General features: G+C 41.8%; 1 protein-coding gene across 1 annotated transcript in view; it reads right to left on the bottom strand.

Moving 5' to 3' along the window:
- Positions 1–385: 385 nt before the first annotated feature.
- The window catches only part of MAP2K4 (mitogen-activated protein kinase kinase 4), a 103294-nt gene continuing 91014 nt past the window's right edge, over positions 386–12665 (bottom strand). The window contains 4 exon segments of the mRNA XM_036836023.1: positions 386–3056; positions 4253–4298; positions 8427–8575; positions 10987–11064. Of these exon segments, the coding sequence (XP_036691918.1) occupies positions 2943–3056; positions 4253–4298; positions 8427–8575; positions 10987–11064 (387 nt within the window). The 3' untranslated portion in view covers positions 386–2942.

Genomic DNA, 12665 nt, shown 5'->3' with positions numbered 1-12665 from the left:
CCTCTGCAGGGCTCTGACCCACCGATCTCCTCCCTACCCCCTCCTCTCTCGAGTAGCCGAGAACGAAGGCATCTGAGCTGACGTCTGATGCCTGCCCGGCAGCCAGACGTCGGGCCGCGGCAGGCCGGGTTCTCACACGCTGTCTCTCCGCCGTGACACGGCACCCTCCTCCTTCAGCAGGAAGAAATGCTGGGTCAGGCCAGGGCAACCAAGAAAGAAACAAATCTGAACTGACCCCATCATCACGCCCGCTCAAACAGAAAGCAAAGCTTCTTTCCAAGAAGAATAAGCAGAGAAACAGCAACCAGAAGAAGGGGCGGGGGGGGGGGGGGGGGGGGAGAAAGAAGCCATACACACTTCCAGAAGAAGAGAATTTTTCCCAATGTGAAATGCACAGATAATTTAATGGAATTTACTTGATTTTCCCCTCTCAGGGTCTGGCTTCAGAAAATCAAATTACAAAGTCATCATCACATCCTAGATTTATTACAACTGACCTGCAGGCAAAAGGATAGAACTATTACATAAACACTTCGATTCCATGTATATATCTTAAATAGAGGAAGAATTCAAACAAGAATACAGGATAAAATATTCCAAAGCTCCAAGAAGCAGTTATGTTACTGAGCTCCATTTTTACAGACAAATAAGGCAATATCCCTGCACATTAGCTTTTTGATAATTTTTATACATTTTTCTATGGTACAAGAGAAAAATAACCAGAGCTCACAATGTACAGTTCTTATACTATTTTCACAGTTTGTGAACACTATACACCCTTTTGTTTTAATAAAGATACATTGTAATAAACTCCTTGCCCTTAAGTTTATAGTTTATAATAATCTATGATTAATGCACTAAAATTGCCTTTTTATGTGGTCATCCACACAACAGAACGGTCAGATTAGCTCCTGGACAGTCAGAATTGCTTCTATCTCCATTGGTACATGGCAAAGTGACCCTATGCTGAGCCGACAGAAGGCTGGCAGCAGAGATGCAGATTCCTCTGGTGTCCCCGGGAACGGTGGAGGAGGATGGCTTGGTGTGGTCAGAGGCAGACACTGCAGGGCCTCCTGTAGAGCACTGGGAAGCCTGGGCTTCAGGTGCCATGGGGGAGAAAACAGGAAAACCAGGCAAGTGGACCAAAGCGATAAACCACGGGTGAATTCTGAAATTTACAGGGATGTAACCGTAAACAGCACCATTCTCCCTTTATTGTTGAGAAGTGTTTGTGACCGTCACCTGGGAGGAGACACAGCAACACCTACCACTATTTGGTTCCGTCGCAGCCCCATCTGCGTCTCAGACCACGGCAGCTTTCTACTCCAGTGTGCGGGAGCCACTCACGGTGCTGCCTGACCGACTGTCACACAAACGCTCGGGGCCAGGGAGGCCAGAGGGAAACCACTGAGACCCGGCCCATGGGTAAGGGAGGAAGGACAGCAGAAGATGGCAGATTTAAACGGCCTCTTAGAACTATTCTGGGGTTCCTTGGGGGTTTTCTGGTTTTTGTCTTTTTGTAGACTCCCAATTCCAAGAAATGGTGGTGACCTGCTCGAGATTCTCGCAGGTGATGGTCTCACCTAAGAGACTGCCGTTTCCCATCCTCCTCTGGTCAAGCGGTGTCTCTAGAAAAGATGCTCCTTCATCACCTACCACATCAGCTGGGCCCTACGCTTCTCAGCCTTTTAAACAGTAGAGCATGTAAGAGACTGGGGGCTAAAAATCCTTGGTAAGGAACATCCTTGGTAATTATAAATGTTTCTGATATAGGAGAAAAAGGCGAAATATTGGATTAAGCAGAAGTCACATAGTGGCAATATACCACACAGGTGGGCAAAGAGATGCAGAAGCTGAAGACCTGGGCCAGTGATGTCGAACAACTGAGATTTGGTCTTTTGCTGCCTAGAAGAAATCTTTATCTAATCAATCAAGGCACATTGCTACCCGCTACTTCTCCCTGTTAGTGAGTTATGATGGCTAAAGCATCAGGCTTGGGACCAAGGGGAAATATGTAGCTGCTACAAGTTGTTCCAGGTAAGATTCTAGGATTAAAAACATCTGTAAACTTTGCCCTCCACACTCTTTTCTTCGTCCAGTCCAGGTGGTCTGTGGCAGGTGGAACATCCAGTTGGCAGCACACCGAATTCTGAGCATGAAAGTTCTTAGGATCAGCACCTTCTCTGACAAGTGGCAGACTCCGGAGTTGCCCAGCGAAGAGCAGAGGACTGGGGAAGGAGAAAAGAACACGTTCTGTCCTGTCTCAATCTTTTAGTGTTCACCTCTCTGAACGCAACATGGTTTTTGGTAAAGATAAATTCCTTCTGATCTAACATGATATCTCAAACAGGGAAGGAATTTGGCTAAGTACACCCATCCCCAGACATCGACGGTGGCTGTAACGCAACAGAATGTCACACCAGTCAACCTACTGCACTTGGTGAAGAAGGTAAACCCCTCCTCCGTCTCCCAGCTCCAGAAGGCAATGTGTCTCACTGGCCGTGCCCGCTCTTCTCACTCCAGCCCGAGTCTGTGTTCAGACACAGCGCACCCATCACCGCATCCTTCCAGCATTTGGAAGTCTGACAAAACACCACTCCAGTAGCTGCGTCTCCAGGTTTCGAGTCTAGAAATGAATTTAAGATGTGATCTAATCACGGTCAACAAATTGATCATACGAACTTCCACATTTCATGAATACGTCCATCACGAAAGAGCAGGATGAGGTCTCTCTGACCGGCACTAACACTGCGTGATCGCTCAGGTATTACAGGGATGCACGTTCTAGGTGACGAGAGTATACAGACATGATGGAAACGAACACCAATCTTATTGCACATGGTGTCTGGGCGAGCAATAAAAACACTGTGGTACAGGATGAAGATTCTTTACATCTTGCTTCCTCTCAGCCCTTTTGCCTAGAGTCTGACGTAGCAGCGATGTCAGTCGACATACATGGGAGAGCTGGGAGTAGCTGGCATTTGATCCAGGATTTTACAAACATAGCATGCGACCTCGACAGCGCGCTCTTCATACATCAAAATAAAGGGATGTTTCTGCAAGAATATTGAAAAACAGAAAAAGAAAAGAAAAATGATCAATATTCGCACCAGAGCTCACACGGAACTTTTCCCAGTTTCGACACAGCACAGAACTGCAGGCTCCGGCCAGGTCGAGCTGTAAACGACTGTAGCAAGGCAAGCACAGTCTGCACTCCACGCAGACGTGTTCATGGGTGTGAGCCGCTGAGATACGATACACGGTGTCAGGCTCTGGAGGAGCCACCCTGGCTGTGAGGTCTGGAAACTTATCTGTGTACCAGGACGGTACATTCCTCAGCACAAAACATAGCTGGAGCCTCCGCCGCCATCTGAGAGCCAAGAAGAACTGCATGAATCCCGGTCGCTATTCCTCGTGGGACACAGGCATAAACTCCAACCTCCCATATCTCCCCACATGTAGCAGGAGGACCTTACAAAAAGGTTTCAGTTTCGACCCTTCTGACCCCCACTCCAAAAGAGGCACAATGGAAACTTCTCCCATGAGCTTGTGTGCTGTGCTCTCCAAAGCCCATGGCTCTGTATCTGCCTTGCAAACTCACTTGTTCGTCCTCCACCCCCAGCGATATTTTTCTTTCATAGCTTTGCTAAGTACACTGACCAAATACGTTTAGTCAGTGCTGGGGTTGACTGGAGTTCTACCTAACATCCTTGGAGAACCAGAAGCTAGTGTGACAAGTGGGTCTTTTCCTAAAATATTCCCACATTATTAGGTCACAGGACTTTCTTCACTGCCAAGACCAAGGCCAGATCCGGTAGACTGCTTAAAAAGTCCGAGTTCCATGGAAGGGTGAGAACTTTCAAAGAAATGAGAATTGGTCATACGATGTCAGTTTGTGTGAGAGCTTTTAATAAAAGCAGGATAAGCACAATAAATTCCTATGGCTGTGTTACACACACAGACCACGCAGTGGAAAATGGCTCCTCAGAGTGAATGTTCAAGCTCCTTCGGGTAGTTTTTATAACATGTAAAGGCCAAAATTTTCCATGAGAATCTAGCTAGTAAATTAGTAGGAAAATTAGACCTACAAATTTTCTCTTTCCAAATCTCTTTGCTTTAAAACATTCTTTAACAACACTCATTAAGGTCAAGCAGTCTATGACAGAGAGGCCGGCTGCTTGCTTAGTGAACCAGCATGCTGGAGGATTCAGGAGTGAGGAGATATCTCCAGTTCCCAAAGTCTCAGACTCACCAGAAGTTCTTTATACTTTGGCCTTTTGGATTCATCCTTGGTAAGGCTAAAATAACACAAAAATTAACATCGTTAAAATGGACACACAGTTACCCAAGTATTTTTATTTTCACGAACAAAATATTACAATCAAATACGTAGTTGTTTTTTCCATCAGATACAAAGTCACAAAGCAGACAACCTGCCAAACATAAAAAACACACAAAAAATTAGGCAATCTACAATCTAAGGATTTACCCTTAAGATATTCAATGTAGGAGCATTAGTGAAAAATTAGAAACAAGTTAACTGGTGAAAATTGGATAAATCATGGCATAGCTACATGTTAGAATACTATGTAGTTAAACGTATGAATGCATGTATAAGTATAAAATTGTAAGTGTATATGTCTGTGTATCTGTGTGTTTCTAAATATATACACATATATATGGACACTACCCTAAGAGAAACTTGTAATCCAGCGAGTCTGGGAGATAAACTACATATGAATTTTATAAACTTATCCTTAGAATTAAAACATTTTTGCACTCTGTATCTTAATTCTGTTCTTTGTTCCAAAAGTTTACAGTAGTACAACGTCACTAAGGACTATATTGATATATTAAAAACCTCTGCCCTGCTGACATTTTCCCCTTCAATTCTACCTCGTCTAATTAATGTTGCCAGAAGTGCTTTCATTTTGTTTGTATTTTCCCGATCTATCTTGGACCGTACCTTAATCACCACTCTCCTCCAACCTCAATTACATTCATTTTTTTAGTATCAGACGTGAATCTAGGCAATACAGGTCCCCTATATCTAAACTCAGTGCTGTTCTTCACAGCTGCACCTTCTGTAGTGGACGCCTCACTGTGCTACACAGATGCCCTCTTTAGGAATGAAGGACTTACTCCTCCACTGCCGGGAGGGCTGCCAGCAGGCAGCCCTCGGTTGTGGCCTCTAAGGGATGGCATCAGTTGAAGAGAGCCACCTTGGCCTTCTGGCGCCAGCCTGTATCTAATGACTGATCCACAAAGGGGCATAAAAATCCAAGACCCTCCTCCCGTACGAGTCAACCTTGGAGGGCCAGCCCAGCTTCACAGCTTCCTACGGGGCTGGTGGAGGCTTTTGCTGAGGCTGCACTGCAGCCCAGCTCCCCTTTCTGCCTAACCCTGCTTTCCCTCCCTTTGCTATTTGTTGATCCAAAGATCACCACCTACCAATTAACCAACTTCCTGTACACTTATTACTGTCCCCAAAGCCTGCTTTCCAGGGAACCAACCTGCAACACCCTTTTGCTGGGCTTACTTTTCTTCTTGGTCAAATATATCTTTTCAAAACAATCTATAAATGGTAAACTCTTAGGCTTTCCCTTCCTGAAAAAAAAAAAATCTGTATTTCCTCTTTATTTTGAATGATAATTGAGTGCCCATGTATAAAATTTTAGGATGAGGCTGACAATTATTTTTCCTCAGCAGTCTGGAGCTATGACTCCACTGTTTTCTGGCAACTAGTGTTGCTGATGACAAGTCTGCTGTCAGTCTGATTCATTCATTCTTGCAGGTACTCTAAGTTCTCTTCCTGCCAACTCTTACTTTATCATTGTTCTGCAATTTTGCTTCAGTGCATTTTCGTATAAATTTACCTTTATTTATCCTACGTGATACAGAGACTTTAACTGAAATCTGAGCACCTATCCTAGATCAATTCTCAAATCTTTTCCACTATTATCTCCTTAAATATTGTTTCTCCACTTTCAGAGTTGTTTTTCATTTCCATTATATACATCTTAGAATTACTCATTCTCTTCTCACTGATTTTTAACTATTTTCTTTCATACACATTAGTCTACATCATGCTGGGGAAACCCTTCAAGTCCATCTTCCAGTTCCCCAACTCTGTCTTCAAGTGTTTCCAGTCCAGAGTACATCACATCTGTTGTATCTTTGTATCAATAGCTATGTTTTTTCATTTCCAAGCCTTCTAATTAGTTTTCATATCCAACTGTTTCATTTCTGTTTACTTCTTCCTCAGTTTTAATGAAACTTACACCTTTACTTCCTTGGGCATCTTAAATATACTTATTTTAAGTGTATTTTAGACTATTCCATAATCTCATCTCAATTAAAAGCAGCTTTATGTTCTAGTCTGTTGCTTTTCTTTCTTTTTTTTTTAAATTAATTTTTATTGGAGTATAGTTGCTTTATAATGTTGTGTTAGTTTCTACTGTACAGCAAAGTGAATCAGCTATATGTATATATTTATCCCGTCTTTTTTGGATTTCCTTCCCATTTAGGTCACCACAGAGCACTGGGTAGAGTTCCTTGAGCTATATGGTAGGTTTTCATTTGTTGCTTTTCTTAGCATTAGACTTCATGCTTCTTCATCATTTTTTCATTATTACCCTCCCTTCCCATGAAAGTTAAATACTGCATATCTGCTACAAACCATTATACTATGCAAGATTTTTCTGGCTCTCCAGAACAAATTTTTGTCCCTTAGGGGTGATAGCACTCCATTAAGAAGGCACGTTCTAAACAGTTTTCAGCAAGAAGTAATGATTGGATAGACATGCATCATAAAAAAATACAGCTGTGACAAAAAGAAGGAAAATGGCTTGGAACAAGGTGATATTGGATTATGAGGAAACCAAATAGGAATCTGAATGATCCAGGTTAGATAACAGAAAATGCTCAGGGATAGTAGAAGGGAGAATGGACAAATGTGGAGAGCTGATACGAGCATATCACAAAAACAGATAATACTTCAACTGTAGACCTTAATGATCTGGAATGAGATGGAACTATGTACCTACTCAGGGAAAACAACGTGAGATTCAAGTCTATAACCATTATTTATGGGCGAGAACTTGAACCACGGGACACAGAAATAAAAAGTAAATATAAATATATATACATATAAAACAAAACCAATAGAGAGATCAGGAATTAAGAAGAAAGCAGTCCTGGTGGAGTGTTCCCAGGTGATTATTTTAGATATTATGCTCTATGACTCACACAGATTCTTTTAACCAAATATTTCATTAAAGTGGAATATATAAAATGATCACATTTTGCAATTATATACTGTATATATGTGTGCAAATTGGTAAAAGTAGATTGTTTTTTAAAAGGAAAAAGCAGCCAATTTGAGTCATCCTTATGGCCCTCTTCTATCTAAAAATCTTGAGGTATTCTTCTCCCCTCTGAAAACCAACACAAAAGTAGAATTTGGTTAGAGAGGATGAAAGGGACTTGAAAACTGGAGTCAAACAAATGTTTTCTACATATTCAAAAAGAGGGCAATGCTAGACCGTGAAACATTAAGTCTTAGCTTTACAGGACCTAAGAGTAGAGAGAGACAGCATTCCTGGAAAGAAAAAATTAAGAAAAAGAAAAACATTTTCAAGAATGAAAAGAAGAATATACAAAATGCTCTGGCTTTTTGCTCATAAATATATTTTACTTTTAAATCATGTTGGATAAACAGAATAATTATCAAAAATATTCAAATGATAACAAAACAGGTTTTATTTAAAATTTAGATAACAAGGCACGACTGTCCTGTTGCCATATCAGTGTATATTTATTCTTACATGCTACAAACACATACACACCTGTAAAAAGGGGAGTGAACAATATCAGGCGTGGGGTTCCTAGAATAAGGAACTTTATTGGAATAAGGTTCCTTGGAATGAGGTCTCCGTGAGCCAGTATATGGTTCTACCAACTGAGCTTTGGGCCTGACACTACTACGTACACCCAGCTGGGTTATGTGTCAGGTCAGAGCAGAGAGCAAGCCCTGAAAGTCTGATCTGGCAGGATCTTAACTTAGTAAAAGCTTCCAAGTGATTCTGGCACAACTTCATTGTTAGAGCCACGTCAGAATAAGACGGTCAGTCTCGCCTAGGCTGCATTTCTGTACAAGGCACTAGGGACCTGGAGGCAGCAGCTTCTCCGCCACCCACATCTGCTTTTCATCAGTACCTGAGTAGCAGAATAAGAGAGCGGCGCCTCGCCAGGCTACTGGGGCCTTCCGTGTAGCCACGGTGATCCAGAGTCCCGGCTGAGAAGACAGAGCGGTATGAAGAAGGCTCCCCTTCCCCAGTATAAAGTACCATTGTGGCTAAGATTAAGTAATTACCTCACTGTCCTCTCACCGTATGTCTTTGAGCATTCATAAATCAAATACTCACCACAAGTTGACAAAGTTGATGAAACTTGGGGAAAATTCCCTTTCCTCAGAATTACTCAACTGTGGTGGGTCTCCTTTCACAACTTGTGTTAGTTGATCAAACACACTATTCCACTTTGGATAAGGAAATCGGCCTGTGGCCAATTCGTACTAAAGAGAACACAGAGGAAAAAGCAAAATACACTGGGCATTACTTATTAATCCAGTACTTATTACTCCTCACTGGAAAGACCACACTGTAAATCTAAACTCCAAGCAAAACTCTTGAAAAAGCCTTGACTCAAATCAAGATCAGGTTGAGGTGCAATCTTCAGAATTATTAAGGCTAAGTGGAAAGGATATTTAGAAATCAAGATAGTATGTCCATATCTGCCACAGGTCAAACATATTTGTGAATTGTATTCTCATCTTTCTCCCACTCTGTTCTGAGGACAATGGAAACCTAGAAATTGTGCTTTTTCCAAGAACTAGGTTTAAATCTGCAGCATGGCCTAAATGAACCCCATTTTACGTGCACTGACAGGCGACCCCAAACTTATCAGAGATGGCACATGACAGACAGAGCACTATCTGAGAAGACGGTTTTGGAGCTTCTTCCACTGAGATTTGATTTTGTCAGTTTAGTCAAATATTAAAGTACCAGTTTGCACACTGAAAGGAAGGCGAGCAAGCAACCATAAAGCCATCCTCCGACAGGAAGCTGGTACGGGAGGGCCTTCTTCCCCACAAGAGGCCTCCTCCAGCTCAGCACCGTCTCCACTTGCACGTGCGCCTCTGGGAAAGCAGGCAGGTGGGCACGCACACACATGCGCAAATCCACTCCTTTGGCTGAGGTTTCTTTTTGATAAAAATACAAACGCTTGGGAAGAAGTAAACCTCCTTGATTATTCACAGCAATGGGAATTGCTTCATTAGATTCATTCTTGAGAACAGGTTTTAATAAGAGAAGGAAACAGTAGGATACAACATCATAAGGTGAAAGACTTAGAATCTTAGAAGTTAATTTCACACATCTCATAATTTTAAAAAAATTTTATGAAAATAATGTCTCTATGAAAAATTAAAAAGCAATTATAAGTACTGAGCGCCTTGCTTTTAAACAAAGTTTAGCCAGAGGTACTAAAGGAAATTGCTAAAAATATTCCTATGTTAAAACCTTTCACAGAACAAAATTTTGTTTTTACAATAAAGTAAAAACTTGCTTTTTAAGCATAACTGGCTTGGATATAGATAGGTATTTCTGAATCGTGACTATCCCTTATATGCAAACAGTTGTCTCAGTTGGTAGCTATAGGTCTTGCTCCAGTCACCGGACCTAAAAGATTCCCAAGTTCTGTGTTCTCTCCTGACTAACTGGGAAGGAATCCCTTCTGGTTAGTGGCTTCACACTGAGAAAAGACTCCACAAGGTGTCTCCCACGTCTGGTCACAAGGGAAACCAGATGGAGTCTTGTGCAGAGCTGAGCTGTCAGCCTTCATGTCTCTAGACGCAGAATTCATTAGGTGTGGCACAGCGACGCACCAAGGACAGCTCACAAGGGTGTGTGATCCTCAGGAAGAGGATCTTAGCACCCTATAATGCCAATGAGCAAATGGAGATTACTTAATAAGCTACAGGAAAAGTTCACTGCTCTGAACCTGGTGTCTCGGGGCTCTGGGGTCTTACTGAAGATGGGAGGAAAAGTTTTGGGTTGCCTACCACCAAACAGGACACAGCCCCACCTATACTGATGGAAAATTCACCTATACTGATGGAAAATTCCAATGTGGAAGAAGCTGCTCTGTCTGAGATCAGAAAAGTGCCATTCAGCCCTGGTAAAACAGCAAGCACAAGAAAATAGATCTAAAACTTCAAAACAAATTTTGGTAATAAGGAAATCAGCAAATAAATCTATTTTTAAAATAGAACCAAAATTTCAATACAGTCCACAGGTGAGACAGTTTATATTTCATTGTGCTTGTTAGTTACAAACTAAGTAGTCTTCTCACTCTTCTCGCTCAGTGTTGTTCTAAGGCATTCACTGAGAATTGTCACCTCGGTGGTTCTTGTCCTTCAACAATAGAATTACTTTCAGCATTTGTGACTTTTCTAATCGGTGATTAGAAGATTCCAAGTAGTATGTAACTACCTTCATACATATAAGTATGTGCACCTAATACACACACTGTCCACAGTATTACTGGACATACGACTCCGGCTTGAGATGGGGATGCAGCTGCGCTGCTGCACCGACTGCAGGTGAGCTGGCCTCCCCGTTCCTGCTCTGAGCACAGTTCTGACTCCTAGTAACTGTGGCCAAGAGATCCAGAGCCACTACCTTAAAGAGCCCTAGGCGCTTCACAAAACCACAAGGGAAATAATCAACTCTAGCTTGATTTTTAAGATAAAAACTTGTTTTTCTACACTTGGGGGGCAGGGAGAAACAGGTATATAAAATCAAAGACTAGAAGAGACCGGATATGTTCTTATGAGTGGTGAAAGACTGGTTATGGTTAAATTTTCTTTTATCTCTAAATGTCTTATAACACGACAACAACAAGGTTGAGTGAACACGAACATACCAATGTGATCCCCAAACTCCAGACATCAGAGCGGACGTCATATCCTTGTCGTGACGCACTTGGGTCTATTCTTTCAGGCTAAAACACAAAGAGAAATCACAGTCATTCATTACACACACCCTCCAGGAGCAAGTAATGGAAGCAGGAGCTGGGTAGGCAGCCAGAATGCCAGCACACTCCTAGAGGAATCCATGTCTAGGGACAGACTGGGAGTAACAGGAAAGAGTTTACAAAACTGAAGCTGAGAACAGACAGAGGGAGAAAAGGGGAGGAAAAAGGAAAAACATAAAGAATTACAGGGCCAGATTAGTAGCAAGTAATGGTAAAAAGAAGAAAAAAAAAGACTAAGTTTTTAGATCTTATCACTTTTTGCTTCAGTGAATAAGGACATACCACAGTATATTTGAGACACAAAAGCAAGTATGAGCTAAATTTATTATAATTGCTCCACTCACTCTTTATCATAAAGCTAAATATCGATACCTTTAAAGATATAGATTTACGGGACTTCCCTGGTGGCGCAGTAGTTAAGAATGCATCTGCCAATGCAAGGCAAATGGGTTCGAGCCCTGGTCTGGGAAGATCCCACATGCCATGGAGCAACTAAGCCCGTGTACCACAATTACTGAGCCTGCGCTCTAGAGCCTACGAGCCACAACTACTGAGCCCGCGTGCCACAACTACTGAAGCCCACGTGTCTGGAGCCCGTGCTCCCGCAACAAGAGAAGCCACCGCAGTGAGAAGCCCGCACACTGCAACGAGGAGTAGCCCCCGCTTGCCGCAACTAGAGAATGCCTGCGCGCAGCAACGAAGACCCAGCACAGACAAAAATAAATATATTATAAAAAAAGATATAGATTTACATCTATATCTTTAAAGATATTTGTCAATTAGTCTAATTGTTAACCAAATTAAGGCATTGCCAGTATCATAATATATTATCCTATCATAAAAACAGCAAAAATCATTTTTAGTAATTTCTATGAAGGGAGCATTTTTACATTTCCTTGAAATAAGGGACCATTATTTACATAGTGTGTCAGGGATAGAAAAGAAAAGAGAGAGAGGGTATCAGTAGCCCAGAGCTGACAATGGATCCTTAGCTAAGACTGACAGTAACTGCTGTTGAAAGAAGCGTCCAGAGAAGCATAATGGCCACTGTGTTATGTTCTCTGCCTGTCAGCGACAATTAGTTTGGAGACCTGTGCATTTTGTTTTGAGCATGAGTACTGTGTTGCGTAAATATTCACTGGAAGCTCCTCACTTTTACTTTTAGTTATAAATACACTTATTTACCTGATAAGATACACATTACATAAAAATCCCAGATAGTCAACCAAGAGAGAAAATACTCCATCCAACAACAGCAGAATACACATTCTTCTCCAGCTCACATGGAACATTCACTAATATAAACCATGATCTGGGCCATAAAACACTTTATGTTTAAAAACTGAAATCATGCAAGGCATGTTCTTAGACCACAAAGTAATTATATTAGAAATCAATAACAGAAAGATATCTAAAAAATCCCCAAATATTTGGAGATTAAACAACACACTTCTAAGTAACACATGGATCACAAATGTATGGATACCAAGGGGGAAAAGGGTGGGGTGGGAGGAATTGGGAGACTGGGATCGACACTTATACATTATTGATGTTATGTATAAAATAGA

The sequence above is a fragment of the Balaenoptera musculus genome, chromosome 20, assembly GCF_009873245.2.
Source record: "Balaenoptera musculus isolate JJ_BM4_2016_0621 chromosome 20, mBalMus1.pri.v3, whole genome shotgun sequence".
Classification (NCBI taxonomy): Eukaryota; Metazoa; Chordata; class Mammalia; order Artiodactyla; family Balaenopteridae; genus Balaenoptera; species Balaenoptera musculus.
Note: the sequence above shows the minus strand (reverse complement) of the source record. Positions and strands in the feature narration are given on the sequence as shown.